Here is a 16,734-nt window from a genome sequence, read left to right on the forward strand (position 1 = left end):
TTCCTAGTCCCCAGTGCCAGAGGGTCTGATTTAGAAGATCTGGGATGGGCCCTAAAATGTGTTTAACAAGCTTCCAGCTAATTCTGATGTCAATGAGCCACATGGAGAGAATAGTGTTCTACACCCTGCATTGTCCGGCAGCATGGGCCACTTCCAGATCCTACACCACTGTGCCCCCAGCCCCAAGCAAAGCTCCTAACACATCACAGGTGCACGTCAAATACAGCTGGATGAGCAGGCGTGACCAGGTAGCCCTAAGTCATCCAGCCCTGTGGAATCACCGCTTATTACCCAAGGCTTGGCTCTACATTCTGATGTGTCTGAGAAGCTCCGTGTCCTTGCCAGCGCGTCTGAGAAGTCCGGGGGGGTGAGGGTGGGGACACCTCCCTGTCAGACTCTCTGGCCTTGTGTCACTGTCCACACCACTTGCATCTTCCCTCCAGCACTCCGGTTGTCTTTCCTGCTTCACCCCAAGCAAACACACATCCTTCATCTCACTTCCCAAGACAAAGTTCTGTGTTTAACAACTTTTACTGATGCCCTAGCGAAAAAGGGAGAGTGATCCCAGTAGGAAACAAAATAACCTTAAATTAAATATCGGACATCACTGTCCTAGGACTAGGGAAAGAATTCTTTGGCTTGACACCAAGTGCATAATACAAAAAAGGAAAAATTAGTAAATTGGACCTCATCAAAATTTTTAAAAAGTTTTGCTCTGTGAGAAACCCTTAGAGGATGAAAAAGCAACTGTGGGGATGGGGGTGGAGGTGGACACCTGCAAACCACAGGTGTGACCAGGCACTCGCATCTAGAACACATAAAGAAATCTCAGAACTGAACAGTAAGAAGTAATCCAATTAAAAAGTGGGCAAAAACATGAACAGACATTTCATTGAAGAGGTTATACACATAGCCAATAAGCACAGGAAAAGATGTTCAACGTGATCAGCCATTAGAAAAATGTAAATTAAATCCACAATGAGATACCACTTCACACTTATCAGAAAGGCCAAATGAAAAACATAGTGATAACACCAAATGGTGGAGAAGATGAAGAGAAGCTAGTTCACGCATACACTGCTAGTAAGAATGTGAGAAGGTACAGCCGCTCTGCTAAAGAGCAGTTTAGCAGTTTCCAAATTGGAAAAGGTGTAAAACTAAAAATGAACTGTAATACAGCCTAGCAATTACAGTCTTAAACATTAACCCCAGAGAAATGAAAATTTAGGTTCACAGAGAAACTCGAATGAATGTTCGTAGCAGCTTCATTCCTAGCAGCTAAAAACTGAGAACCACCCACCTGTTCTTCAAAGGTGAACAGCTAAACAAGTGTGGTACATCCATACCATGGAACACTGCTCGGCTAGAAAAACCAATGGACTGTTGATACAGGCAACAGCCTGGACCCCTGGAGAGAATTATGTTGCGTGAAGAGAGTCCATCTCAGAAGATTACATACAATGTAATTCTGCTTAAGTAACATCCCTGAAATAACAAAATTATATAGAGATGGAGAACAGATTAGTGGTCACCAGAGGCTAGGGAATGGGGGGTTGTGATGGAAACGTTCCGTATCTTGATGGTGGTGGTCCACGAAGCTACACAGCTAACAAAATAGCATAGAGCTACAAGCGTATCTGCATATGCATGTGCACGCACACACACACAGGTGCACGCACATAGGTGAATGCATGTATAACTGGTAGAATCTAAGTTCCATGGATTGCATCAAAGTCAGTGTCCCAGTGTGGAGGCTACCATCATGTAGGACAGTGTCATCGGGGAAGACAGGGTGAAGGGTGCACAGAACCTCCCTCCATCTTTCTTTGAAACTTCCTGTAAATCTGTAATTGTTTCAAGAAGAAAGTTTAAAAAATTGTGTTCTATGTACCAGCAACAAGAGAGATAAAAATTTTTAACTTTAACTTTAAAAATTTAAAAGAAAGGATGCCATTTGTGTTAGAATTTTGTTTAAAAAACCCAAAAAACTCAAATCCCCAGAAACATGTGAAAGAGCCCTACACTGAAAACCACAAAAGTATATCAAGAAATTGAAGGACTTGTAAATGAAGAGAGGATTTGCCTTATTCTTGGATTAAAAGTCTCAAAACTGTAAAGAGGACAGTTACCTCCAAATTGATCTATAGATTTAATAGAATCCCAATAAAAAGCCCCCCAAGTTTTCTTTTGTTGAAATTGACAAGCTGATTCTAAAATGTATCTCCCCCAACCCCCATTTGGGAAGGACTAAGAATAACCAAGGCGATCTTGAAGAAGAAGAACGAGGACAGAGGATTTACTACCAGGTATCAAGATATATGAGGAAGCTGTAGTAATTACAACAGCATGGTATTAGTGCAGGAATAGACAAACAGACCAATGGGACAGAATGAGGAGTACAAAAAGAGATAAGGGTGGGTAGATAGATAGATAGATAGATAGGTATTTGGTTTATGAAAAGAGTGACGTTGCGGAGGGGAGAGCATGGTCTTTTCAATAAATAGTGGGTTCTTGTCAATTTCATATCCCTATAGAAAAGAATTAATGTTGACCCATATCTCATACCATAAATAAAAATCAGTTTTGGATGGACTGAAACTAAACATGAAAGGTAAGACAACAAAGCTTCTGGAATTAAACAGGAGAATATCTTCATGATCTTGGAGGCAAACAGATGGAAAATAAAGGGCTAACTGTAAACGGGGAAAATGAACAAATTGGACATCAAAATAAAGACCTTCTCTTCATCAAAAGACACCATTAAGAGAATGAAAGGCAAGCCCAGACACTAGGGCATTTTTGCAGTAAATATAACCAACAGAGGGCATGGACCCAGAATATGGAAGAACTCCTGCATGTTAAAAAGAAAAAGTGACTCAATATAAAAATAGGCAAAAGACCTGATTGCAAGAGCCCTCCAGAAAGGGCACATCTGGAAGGACATTAAACCACTAAACTTACAAAAGTGCCCAGCAGCCTTGGTCATTGGAAATGCGAGTTCAGGTTGCAGAGAGAACTTCTTCTGCAACCCCAGAAGAAAGGCAAATAGAGAATGCTTAGCGTGCCAGGTGTCGGAAAGGATATGCAGCTACTGGAATTCTCATGCACCCACTTGGGGAAACAGTCTCGCTGTTTCTATGAAGCCTGATCATACGTGAATCTTTTGTTGCAGGAACTGTAGGTGTCGCCTTTATGTACGTAGGTCTGGCCTAGCACACAGCTCACAAAACTGCATGTACATTCATGAGAAGACACAAATCAGTTATTTATAGCGGCACCATCCGTAATAGGCAGTATCCATAATTCTATCCCCGACAGTAAAATGCATAAATGTGTTGTGATGTATTTGTACTGTGGGATATTACACATTAGATGCATGTGTTATTGCTACATGCAGAAACATTGAGGATTCACTCAAACATCATAATGAACGCAAGAAGTCAAATGTAAAATCATCCTTCATGGTTTTATTCATAAAAACGTCAAAAAGTAGTATCTGGTGTTAGAAGTCTGGATAGTGGAAATCTTGGGGACGGGCCATGAGGGTAGCTTCTGACTCTTGATCCGGGTGCTGGTGACATAAGTGTGGTTCTTTTGTGAAACCAAATCCGGATGAAGACTTATTATTCATTCACAGTTCTGTAGGTTTGCTAAATTTCATTTAAAAATTTACTTTAAAAAACCTAAAGTGGGAATTCCCCAGTGGTCCAGTGGTTAGGACTCTGCACTTTCACTGCTGAGGGTGCGGGTTCGATTCCTGGTGGGGGAACTAACATCCTGCAAGCTGCGTGGCACAGCCAAAAATAAACTAATTAATTACATAAATTGTCACTATTAAAGAAAGTAAAGTGTCCTATAAGGTGTTGTTTTTATTATCACCACAGATTAGACTATAAGACATTTAACTGTGCTACTGTGAAAGTTGACCTAAGTCCAGAGCCTTTTTCAGAGCATCCTTGAATTCTTTGTTCCTCAGACAGCAGATCAAGGGGTTGATGACTGGGGTGAGGACAGTGTAAACAGCAGAGATGAGCTTGTTGGAGCTCCGGGGATCCATGGCCTGGGGCCAGACGTACATGAATATCAAGGCTATGTAGAAGGTGGTGACCGTGCAGGAGGCGCGGGTGGAGAAGGCTCGCTGGCGGCCCGTGGCCGAGGGGACGCGGGGGGCGGCCAGGGTGATGTGTCCATAGGAAAGCATGGTGGCCACGAGCGGGAACACCAGGATGCTGAAGGTCAGGACGAAGCCGACCAGCTCGGCGGTCGAGAAGTCCGTGCAGGCCAGCTTGAGGATGGGGGAGATGTCACAGAAGATGTGCTTCAGGACGTTGGAGCCACAGAATGTGGTGCTGGAGATAGAGGAGACCTTGATCACAGAGATGGTGAAGCCACTCACGAAGGCGAAGGCCACCAGCTGGACGCACAGCCCCATGGTCATGATGGCTTGGTAGCCGTCGCAGGCCACGGAGGCCAGGAGCACACACCCGGTGCACACCAGGAAGCTGAAGACGTAGAGCTGAGTCATGCAGCCAACGAAGGAGATGCGTCCCCGCTGCATGAGGAAGCCGTCCAGCATCTTAGGGATGGTGTCAGACACGTACCAGATCTCCAGGGACGACAGGATGCCCGGAAAGTAGTGCATGGGCCTGTGGAGGGAGGAGCTGCCCCAGATGGTGAGGATGACGGCCAGGTTCTCCACCAGCACGAAGAGGGAGGCAGCCGGGGCCGTGAGGAAGCCCACCAGCATGAAGGCGCCGACCTCGGTCACGTTCTCCCTTCATCCTTCCGTGTGGGGAGCCCAGGGCTGCAAACCAGCTTCGTGCCAGATGAGGGCCGAGGACAGCTGGGGAAGAAAGCACAGCTCAGCCTGGGGGTGAATTTTGGCCCAAGGAGGGGACAGCTGGCTCCTGGAGCAGCAGGGGAGCAGAAAGTGTCTCCAAGTTAAGCTTTTACCACTGAACATGGCAGCTCTAGGTCTCCTGGTGACCCGTGGGGCTCCAGAACATGCTGCCCTTTTTCTCCCCCAGGCAATCTTGAAAGCATCTAATTGCTCCTATAACCCAGACTTTCCCAAGGAATCTAACAACAGTAAGGATGCACAGCCCTTCACCACAGGGTCATCTATACTAGTAGATGCTTGGCTTTTCACCTGGTTTCAGAGATGACTGTACAAGAGGAAGGGACACCAGGAGGGCTCATGGGATGCTGGGGTGTGTGGCAGCCAGCTTAACCAGACCCCAGACCCATGCGGTCCCTCCACAGGGCTGGGGTTCTGCAGGAGCAGAAGCAGCCTCCCAGGCCAAGAGGGGAGAGTGGTCACGTGTCTGTCTTTGCACCATGTCAAGGCCCCCTTAAAATATGGTAAAGGAATAAAAAGATAAAACCCCATAACATCAAAAAGATCTGGAGGGAGTATCAGCAAGGGGAGGTGTCAACATGATTCTGGAGGAGAGAAAACAGAAGGCAGAGGGTGGCTGGGCAGCAGAGGGGAGGAGTCCAGAACATTCTCGAGGGACCTGTCGCTGAGGGAGAGGCCACCTGTCCAGCACGTGACAGGGGTGATGGGGGAGTGAAGGGGGCATGAAAACAGGGCTCCTACATGCAGTGTTTCCAGAGCAGTCCGGTGGCCACGCCGGCACGCTCTCTCCATCCTGCAGGTGGGTCCCCCAGAGCCAGCCTCAATGCCATAAAGGAGCACCTAGCCCTTATCAAGTGTCAGGCGTGTCCACATAAACCCCCCCTGTAATCCTCACCACGGCCCTGGGAGAACAAGGCTCACATTCTTCAGATGAAAATCTGAGGCTCACAGTGGAAAGTTCAACGACTTACCCAAGGTCGCGGCAGCACCAGTGCACACCGGGTCCTCAAACACCAAGGCTGCGGCTCTTCCCGAGGGATGTCAACAAGAGAAAAAAGTGAACCCGTTTGGGTGTGGGCTAGAAATTTGGAATTGTTAAGATGGACAGTTAGAGTTTCTGGTTGCCCCCTGACACTATTCTAACAGGCTATAAAATGAAAGTTCACAAAATAAACAGTATTGGCCAGAAGAAAAGGCAAAGATTTACGCAGGGGTTCTTTTTTTTTTTTTTTTCGGTACGCGGGCCTCTCACCGCTGTGGCCTCTCCCGTTGCGGAGCACAGGCTCCGGACGCGCAGGCTCAGAGGCCATGGCTCACGGGCCCAGCCGCTCCGCGGCACGTGAGATCCTCCCGGACCGGGGCACGAACCCAAGTCCACTGCATCGGCAGGCGGACTCTCAGCCACTGCGCCACCAGGGAAGCCCAGTGGTTCTTTTTATAGCTTCATTTTACAGATGAGGAAAATGACACACCAAGAGCCTAGGCGATTCCTAAAGGCAGTCGGTCATGCAATGGTCAGTGTTAGAGCCTCAAAGTCACCACTTTCCGAGAACACTGACAAGTGAAGACAGAAACCTCAACATCACGACAATATAAACACAAGAATTGTTCGGGTTGCTTCAGAGAAAGCCAGTGGCCTCAGATGCTTCAGCAGCACGAATCTTCCCTTTATACCAGGAGCAGAGCTTCCTCATGTTTTGTAAACTGTCACAGGGCATGGGAATTTCTTCCCAATTCATTTCACAAAGTGGCAAATTCCTTTGCACAAAAGGAGAACTCTATGCCAATTTTTTTTTTTTTACTATAGTTACAAAAGTCAGATAAAAAGCCAGCAAGTAGCACCCAGCAGCACATGAGGAGGGCACACGCTGCAGACAAGCCAGCGTGCCGCCACTCGGAGTGCAGGGAGGCTGCCAGGCTGGCAAAGTGACCAAAATGATCACACGGGAGCCCAGCTGCTGTGGAAAGGCTTAGATTAAAAACCATTCCAAACTTGTTATACATTTGTCATCCCCAAATAAGGGGTTTATTTTCATATATAAATAATCCCTGACTCAACATAGAAAACAAACTTATGGTTACAAATGGGGAAGGGGGGGATAAATTAGGAGTTTGGGATTAACAGATACACACTACTATATATAAAACAGGTAAACAACAAGGACCTGCTGTATAGCACAGGGAACTCTACTCAATATCTTGTAATAACCTATAATGGAAAAGAATCTGAAAAAGAATAGATAGATGTATATACACAGTATATATATATTTATCTGAATCACTTTGCTGTACACCTGAAACTAACACAACCTTGTAAATCAACTATACTCCAATAAAAATTTAAAACCAAAAAAATCTCAGTACCATTTGTTGTAGATTCTTTTAGCAATGGCTTCTGATAAATCATGACATCAGGTAAAATAATAATAATAATCTCTTAACCAACAGCCTGTAACATCCCTGTGGTTGACACCAGCATCACTCCCGTCCCACTGATATCAGGATGAAGATGAGTCTTCTTCTTAACCACCGCTACACAACAACACTGCCCTCTGCCACCTACTACAAAAAGGAGAACGTAGACAAAATTATCATTATTTCCAGATAACACGGCTTTTATTTATTTTATTTTTTTAACATCTTTATTGGAGTATAACTGCTTTACAATGGTGTATTAGTTTCTCCTGTATAACGAAGGGAATCAGCTATACATATACATATATCCCCATATCCCCTCCCTCTTGCATCTCCCTCCCAGCCTCCCTATCCAATAACATGGCTTTTAACTTAGAAAATCCAGAACCTTATTATAATTAAGGGATTTCAAAACCGATATTATAACTGTCTTCCTATATCCAGCAATTAATAACAAAGACGTTCCTTGATGAGAAAAATATATTGTAAAGCTATCAATATTTCCAAATGGATTTTAAAATTTAATTCGATTATAGTTGAAATCTCACCAAATTTTATTTTTCTTAAAACAGAATGAAGGGCTTCCCTGGTGGCACAGTGGATAAGAATCCGCCTGCCAATGCAGGGGACACGGGTTCCAGCCCTGGTCCGGGAAGATCCCACATGCCACAGAGCAACTAAGCCCGTGCACCACAACTACTGAGCCTGCGCTCTAGAGCCAGCAAGCTACAACTACTGAGCCCGCGTGCCACAACTACTGAGCCCGTGCGCCTGGAGCCCGCTCTCTGCAACAAGAGAAGCCACCGCAATGAGAAGCCCGCGCACCACAACAGAGTAGCTCCCGCTCACCGCAACTAGAGAAAGCCGTGCACAGCAAGAAGACCCAACACAGCCAAAAATAAAAACAAATAAATTAATTTAAAAGAACAGAATGAAATAATTCTTAAAATCATCTGCAAGTATGAACAGATGGGAATAGCAAATAAAATTCATGAAAAAGAAAGGAGAGGATTAATGAAGTGGACTTGCTATTTTGGAGATAAGAAAATACAATAAAATGGAACTAATAGTTTAATACAATAAATGCTAAAAATAATGAGTACTGCCATTTAGTCGATGGGACAGCATGGAAACAGTGTAGAAAGTCCTAAATCAGAGCTCATGGGATATAATTAGTGAGGAAAGGGTGGATTGCTTAATAAGTGATGCCAAGGTCATAGGTTAAATATTTGTTAAAAAACGAAATGACTCTTTTCTCTGTATGTTACATCAGAAAGCAAACTTCCGCTGGATAAAGCATCAGTACTTGCAGCCCAGCAGTCCCAGCCTCCTTGTCCACGGACATCAGTGGAGCAGAGAGCATGGCCGGCAAGTGTGGAGGCATAATCGACTCGCCAGGGGCCTGCCTGCTCCTTGGTTTCCTTTGGGCTTTGGTTGTTAGAGAATAAGTGAAAGATTTAGATGAGCAGCATTTTAAGAATACCTGGGGGGCCGGTTTCATGGCGGGGCAGAGGGAGAATTTAAACGAAGCCTGAGCAACGCTGCAGGTCCCTCCCAGGCACCATTGAGTTATTACGGCCCTTTTTATCCTACACGTTTTATAACAGAAAACTCTTTACACCCCTCACTTTTTTTTTTTTTTTACAGTACGCGGGCCTCTCACTGCTGTGGCCTCTCCCGTTGCGGAGCACAGGCTCCGGACGCGCAGGCTCAGCGGCCGTGGCTCACGGGCCCAGCCGCTCCGCGGCATGTGGGATCTTCCCGGACTGGGGCACGAACCCGAGTCCCCTGCATCGGCAGGCGGACTCTCAACCACTGCGCCACCAGGGAAGCCCTACACCCTCACTTTGATCATCGTTTTGGAAAATCAGCACATTCCACACAGAAGCGCAGATTTCTTGCTTCTCCTGAACAGTTGGAAGGGCTGGGGCAGCTTCCATGTCCCCGTGCACCCGGAAGGGCTGGACCCTTGGGCAGGGCGAGAATGGCCCTCTCAGCGGGCAGCACCTGCAGCTCCTTTGTGGTCTGGCTCCAGCTGTGGGGTGCGGGGCTCCTGCCTCAGAGCCGAGCCACCCCTGCAGCTCTGCTCATGCCCCGCAACCAGTCTCCGTGGGCACATGCTTCCCGCCCTCTCTCCTCCGGGCTCTCCTGTTTGCCCCTGTCTCCGCTGAGTCCCCAGACGTCCCCCTGACTTGGCATCTCTGTCACGCCTGGACTCCTCTCGTCCATCAATGCTCACGGGCAGCCATGCTCTGGGTTCCTGCCCCCTCGGCCCGCAGCCACCTGGCTTCTGTCCCCACGCGCCGCGGACCGGTGGCCCCCCAGATGCCAGTAACCAGCCCTTCCCTAATTTCTGGGGGATGTTTCGTTCCGTCTCCACTCGCCTCGCCTCCGCATTTGGTGCTGTGGCCCCAGCCTTCTGCTCTCACTGTCCACACTCAGCAAAGCCACCCACCTCCAGTCTCCACCAGATGACGCCCGCACCGCCCTGTCTGTCTGCAGATCCCACCCGTGCGTCCAGCCGATGACAGGAGGTCTCCACGGGCCCTGGAGTCCACGCCCTCCTCGTGTTCATCTTGGACCAGGGCACCACCATCTACCCCGCTGCCCGGGCGGACACCGAGCTTCGGCTCTCCTTACCCCCGTGGCTAAGACAAGGCCGGTCCCACCCCTCCCACAGCCTCACGTCTCTCCAGCAGGCTCCCTTGTCGCCACCCTCGTGGGCTTCCTCCAGCCACCGCGAGTTCAGGCTCCATCAGCGCACCCGGAATGATCGTAACCAACACTCTGACTGGTCCTCTCCACAGTCCCTGACTCCATCTGGTTCACCCTGTGCGGAGCAGAGAACTGCACGCAGATCCCTCTCCCAGCCGCATCCGTCCAAACGCCGCTCTCCTGAGCAAAGCCCTCTGCTGCCCCCTCGCTCCTGTCTGTCCCCGTCCTGCCCGAGGAATCACGTTCAGTCCCTGAGAGCACCTTGCTGACCGCAGGTACCCCTGCCGCCCCGTCACCAGCGGAACTTGGGCGTCCGTCAGGTCTCAGCTGTAATCTCCTCCGGAGGGCTCCCTGGGCTCCCAGCACTGCTGTGAGATGCCCCCAAAGGGAGAGCTCAGGATTTGGGTGCAGAAGGGAGGTGCACACTTGTGAGAGAAAGGAGGAGGAAGACCTTGTTTTGGGACGTGTTGGATCCGAGGGACCACCATGTAGAGACCCAGTGAGTAGGGTCGCAATGTTCAGACCTCACGGAGGAAGCAGGGGAGGGGCCCCTACTTATCCGTCCATCTGATACTGAGCGCCCACTATTGGGAAGTGATGGTTTCAAGGTACTTGGGGTCGATGGGGAGAGAAAACAGTCGGAAACTTCTGCCTCCATGAAATGTAAGTTCTAGGGAGGGCAGGGAAGCAGACAGGACAGTAAACACCGCTCATAACACGCAGATAAGCTGCTTAGGGTGTACGGAGGTGGAGAGTGAGACCGGAAGGCGGTCCGGGTTAGGGCCGTGGGGAGCAAGTGCCGGTGAGAAGGCGACACCGACCCAGGGGCAAAGCCCCACGGGGTGAGGACTGGCCAGGTGGCTACGGGGGGAGGGGGGACACCGGGCACCTCCGGGTGCGTGGAGGGCGGCAAGGACTCAGCCTGGCTGGAGCAGAGTGACACAGAGCAGTGGTTGGGGGCTCTGTCACCACGGAAGGGGGGCGTCAGCAGAACCTCGTGGGCCATGGGGAGGCCACTGGCTTTCACGCTGGGATGGGCAGCAGCCCTTAGTCTGCCGGGCCGGAGCAGAGTGTCTCAAGGAAGCGACTCTTAGGCTCCTCTGCATTTCTTGTTGCTCTCAAAGTTCCCAGTTATGAGGGAAATGTGTGGTCATCTCCAGCCTCATCAGAGAGGGGATCAGCGGAAGTTTACATGAGGGCCAGACACAGTGGGATTGAGGGAGACAGTGGAAGGGGGCCGGAGCTGGGTGAGCGGAGGGGAGGATGCGGGGCCGGAGGGGAGGAGGCGGGGCCGGAGGGGAGGATGCGGGTGAGCGGAGGGGAGGATGCGGGGCCGGAGGGGAGGAGGCGGGGCCGGAGGGGCGGCGGTGGGGGTAGCTCTCCCCCAAATCGGGGGTCCCTTGCACTGAGACTCAGGGCACCCTGACAAGGGACATGAGCAAAGTGGAGACAGCACCAGCCTGCGCCCCCCTCTCCCACCAACACCCGCTCTGGCTTTGCAGCAAACGGGGAATAGACACAAAGAGTGTTCCTGTCTGGAAACGTCCCTCCATGTCCCGTTTCAGCAGACTCCTTGTGAGGACAGGAGGGAACGGGAGGGGGCCGGACAGGCAGGCATGTGTCGGGGAGAGAGATGGAGAGCATCCTGTAAGTAGCTTGGGGTGGCGGGCAGGGACAAGCAGACCTTCGGCAGGGGTTCCCGCATGTTCCTAGAGTGGGGGGCGTCTCCTGGGGGGCGGACGAAGTGGGCGGTGGCAAGAGTGCCCCTCGGTGGAGAACTTCAGAGCTCAGGGGGGAGGATGCTGGATATGCGGGGTGCAGTGGGGTGAAGCACGCGGGGAGGAAGCCCCCACCTTGTGAGATCAGGGACCTCTCAACCCCGGCCCCGCCCCAAACACTTCCCTCCGAGGGACGAGGTCCAGAGGCAGCCAGACCGGCCACTTCACCGAGGGGCAGGACCCCGCGGAAACCTACCTGGAGAGCCGCGGGTGTCCCTGGCCTCCCCGAGCCCAGCGCAGGCCGGGCGTTGCTCCTCTCTGCCCACTGGGCCCTGAGCGGGCGGCCCCCAGCGTGGCCTGGCCCATCCTGAAGCAGCCGGCCTGGCTCTGACATCTGCCTATTCAAAGGCGGCACCGGAAGAACGGCTGTTGGCCATCTCCCCATCGCGCACAGATGCGGGGCTCCAGGGTCCACTTACCCCTCCACGGAGATGTAACTGCCCACATCACCAATTAGAGCGGAATCTCCCCTCCCATCCCGGGCCTCCGGTCCCTGCTCGTGACGTCTGCTGGGGGCACAGCCCCGCTGGGCTTCGCTGCTGACACTCCCTGTGCCCTGTCCAGGTGTCCTGGCCCCTGACCGCGCTTCCTCCCCAATCCACTCAGTCTCCAGCCACACACACTGTCCTTACCAAGACCTACGCTACCCCTTCCTTTGGGGCTGGGGAGGGGTATGACTCCGGCTTGGGGGCAGGGGTGCTCCATGTGCCATGACCGCGGCGTGGTCCGGGGCGATGGACTCGGTGAGGACCCTGCCCTACCTCAGGGTTCATGGATGTTATTACTCACAAAGGGGCAGGGAAATTTGAGTTTCTGGCATAAGAACTTTTCCCCCATCTATGTAATCAACACACGCACACCATTGTATTAGTCTCAGCCAAAGCAGGCCCGTCTTGCAAACGTTTCCAGAAGATGGTTTTGTGTCGGCTGGAGAACAGGAGTGACCTAGAGATCTGTGCTTGCCCAGTGAGTCTGGGGCTGCCCTTGATGGAGAATCACTGAGCTTGGACATGGGGAGGAGCATGCAGAGGGAGGTTGTCATGCTTGTAAAGAAATACCCCAACTTGCCAGTGACTTTCCTGCTCTCGGGAAAGCCAATGGAATGAAAAAAGGACGGCCGATTACAAAATGGGCGGACAGACGCTTCATCAAAGAGGATAAAAGGACGGCCAAAAGCACAGGAGAAAGTGTGCACCACCATTAGCCACAACCTCACCGCTGGCCAGGATGCAGGGAGACTGGAACTCCCGGACACTGCTGGTGCGGCTGCAACTCTGGTCGTACCGCCACCCTGGGAAACAGCTCAGCAATTTCTTATAAAGCTAAGTATATTTGCACAAAAACCTATGCACGAATGTTTACAGCAGCTCTTTTCATAATCGTTAAAAGCTGGAAATAACTCGGATGTCCTTTAATAAGCAAATTGTACTACGTCCACGCAATAGAAGCTAACCAACTAACGAAGAGTGTGGATCGAGCTCACATTTTTATGTTCTTGTCCATTTGGATGATGTCTTCTTACATCAGCGTGCATTTCCCTATAGCTGCTGGTAAAGTTGGGCCCCTGCTCATACACTTAGCGTCCAGCTGGCTCTCTTTCTTCAGAAACAACTACTTAAGTCTTTTTTTAAAAATTTATTTATCTGTTATTTTATTTTATTTTTGGCTGCATCACGTCTTCATTGCTGCATGCGGGCTTTCTGTAGTTGCGGTGAGCAGGGGCCACTCTTCCGTGTGGTGCGCGGGCTTCTCATTGCAGTGGCTTCTCTTGTTGCAGAGCATGGGCTCTAGGTACACGGGCTTCAGTAGTTGTGGCACATGGGCTCAGTAGTTGTGGCTTGCGGGCTCTAGAGTGCAGGCTCAGTAGCTGTGGCGCACAGGCTTAGTTGCTCCGCGGCATGTGGGATCCTCCCAGACCAGGGCTCGAACCCGTGTCCCCTGCATTGGCAGGCAGACTCTCAACCACTGCGCCACCAGGGAAGCCCCTACTTAAGTCTTTTACTTGTTTTTCTTTTTAATTTTTATTGGAATATAGCTGCTTTACAATGTTGTGTTAGTTTCAGGTACACAGCAAAGTGAATCAGTTATACATATACATGCATCCACTCTTCTCTAGATTCTTTCCCCATATAGGTCATTACAGAGTATTGAGTAGAGTTCCCTGTGCTACACAGTAGGTCCTTAGTAGTTACCTGTTTTATATATAGTAGTGTGTATGTGTCACTGCCAGTCTCCCAGTTCATCCCTCCCCTCCTTCCCCCCTATCCTCTAACCCCCTGGTGAAAGACTTAAGTCTTCTACTTGTTTTTAATTGAACTCACTGTATTTCTTTCATTGATTTGAATTCTGTGTTCATAACTTCAGGTGTTTTTGGTAATTTATTTGTATTACAAGTATACTCTCCACTCTGTATATTGGTATATTCTCCATTCTTCATCCTCTCACTAATTTCTTCTGATGAACAGAAGTCCTGGGCACCAGTCTGTCTGGGGGCCCATCCCTTCCCTACTGAGTCCACGGGACTTGGGGCAAGACCACCTGTTCCTAACTCCTGGGAGAGTATCAACTAGTCTAAGCCTGTATACTAAGTGTGGTTGTTGCACCCATTTGCCCTCAACAGATCCACAAGAACCCAGAATTCAGAAAACCAGCTCACAGTGTTGCCTTGGAAGGAGTTCAGCTTCAGGTAGACGTGTGACCTAAGTTGGTCCATGGTGCTGATAGAGGGAAGCTACTCCTTATTAATGGAGAGATGCCTTCTCCCTTATCAGTCTCGCTCGTTCACGTTTTCTTCTAGGTTGGCACTGTTCAAGAAATGTTTGTTCTCTCAAAGTCACAGGGGTCTCCCGTGTCCTATTTGGGAAGCTATCTGGACTTCCCTCCTTGCAGATGACATTTATGCATTCCTTTGCCCTCAGGTATTATCTTTCTTTCTCTCCATTTGTCATCGATTTTAGTCCAAACTTTTCCACCTTTGCAAGGGACGTTAGTTTCAGCCCCTGTGCTACTCCAGAATCCTGGCAGCAATGCCAGTCCAGCAAGGGCCTCCCCCTCAGCCAGCTCCCCCAACATGGGGGGGCACCCAAGGGCAGAGTCCGTGGGCCTCCTCAACCAGCGACCACACCACTGCATTCCCCGCCCGCTCCAATGCTTCCAGAGACAATGGGGCACAATTCACCCCATCTCCCTCGGAAATTCTGGCCTAAAGGTTTAAAGCACCCTTATAGGTTCTTGCTGAGGGGCCTTCCCTGCTTCCAGTAACTGCAGTGGCAGCCCTGGTCCCAGGACCACTGCACAGGAAAAGGAAAGTTGAGAACTGCATCTCCCCTCCCCCTCCCCCAGCAAAGGAGGGGGCTACTGAGTAGGGACCCTCTCCTGGCCTCCCTCAGGCTGAGAGGGAGCCAGTGCTACGTCCCCTTTAAACAAGTGTTTCGACGACCCGTTCCAACTCCCCATCAAACCACTACTCTGAGGATGAAATGCTACATGATGTATCCACCGGATACGGTGTCTCCTTGCCCACTGCTGGACACCGTGGGCTGTAAGGCGTGTTCCCTGGTTTGAAGAAATGTAGCTCCGCGGTCCAAATCGGTACAGTATCTTATTTCCAGTCTTTTTACAGTGTCTCAGCATTTTCACTTACCGTCAGGTGTGCAAAGCCTTGTCCGGAGTGTCTCTTCCCATCAGGACCCATTTACAGCCTCCTGGAGTGCCGGGACAGGATGCTTCCCTCCCTAAACCAAGACTCTTACGGTTGGTCAATCAAGCGATGGTCATAGGACGTTGTCCGCACGGCAGCGGTATCTGGCCACTCTGCATATGGCCCTAAAGCCAGCCATAGGCGAAGAGGCTCCCAGCGCGTGAATACAAGGAACCGGTCCTCCCACCCCCAGGCAGCGTGTTCCTGGGTGTCCATTTCCAGGTCTTCATGGAACTCCCTCTGTATCGCAGTGTTTCTCTGACATCGCCCAAGACATTATGGGTATCTCCGGCTTCAGGACTATTTTACGTCCTCAGTCTCAGGGACACTCGCGCTCAATGCCCAACAGCAACTGGTGATTGGCTCTCAGATGGTGTATACCATCACCGCTGGGTCTGGAGCCGTCCTGGACCAAAATCCCAGTGTTTGCCACTGGGCGGCACTCACGGGCTTTAGCCATGAGCTCCAGTCTGCAAAGTGTGACTCACAGATTCTTCCAGAGTCATAACTGAGTGGGGATCATCAGGGCCTAGGGCATGGTAGAGCTACTGCTTTTTGCGACTCAGATATAACCTGCTGTTGTTTAGTCCCCCATTCAAACATGGCCTTCTTTAGGGTGTGGACTGGAGCTAGCCGTATGCCCAAATGTGGCATTTGCGTCCTCCAAACAACCCAACCATGCATGGTGTTTCTCCTAAGTTCCAGGGATAGGCAAGGACTGCAGCTTATTTTCAGTTGCCTGTGGGATGTCAAGAGCGGCTTCTCCCAAGAATTTCACTGTCTGGTCTGGCCCTTCCGTCTTTGCTGGAAACATGAGCCAGCTTCTGTTAATCACGGGTATCAGCGTCGTACATGTCAGGCCCAGCTTGCCCTTCAGTGTCTGATGTTATTTTGGCGATACTTGTTCTTTCCAAACAGCCCTGGCCATCCTACCCAGACACTTTGGTGGGACTCTCTCACTCAGGCTAGTGCCCTCTGGGGGGCTGTTCTCGTCCCTCATCTCTCTGTAATCATTTGCCCTCCCTCGGTGACCTTCAAGATCACTATCTCCGTATGAGGTCGTCCAATCTCCTCCATCCCCATCCGTAATGCACAAATACTAAGTGTGCAGCTCAGTGATTCTCATGAAAATCCCCGTGAAACTACCATCCATGTCAAGACTGAAAACACTTTCAGAACCGAAGAAGGCCCGCTTTCTTGTGTTCCTTTCCAATGAACACCTTGCTCCGAGGGTGACGACTATTCTGATCTCTAATAGCATAAACTGC

The 16,734-nt window shown here is 50.4% G+C and overlaps 1 protein-coding gene across 1 annotated transcript; it reads right to left on the minus strand.

The window, feature by feature from the left end:
* Positions 1 to 3,910: 3,910 nt before the first annotated feature.
* On the minus strand, positions 3,911 to 4,747 carry LOC309963325 (olfactory receptor 6B2-like; the record flags this gene model as incomplete). The annotated part of the gene is made up of 1 exon (XM_082841616.1): positions 3,911 to 4,747. One exon carries the CDS (start codon positions 4,745 to 4,747, stop codon positions 3,911 to 3,913), a length of 837 nt encoding a protein of 278 aa, XP_082697742.1.
* Between the last annotated feature and the right edge of the window lie 11,987 nt (positions 4,748 to 16,734).

This window comes from Leucopleurus acutus (assembly GCF_964270905.1).
Source record: "Leucopleurus acutus genome assembly, chromosome: 6".
Taxonomy (NCBI): Eukaryota; Metazoa; Chordata; class Mammalia; order Artiodactyla; family Delphinidae; genus Leucopleurus; species Leucopleurus acutus.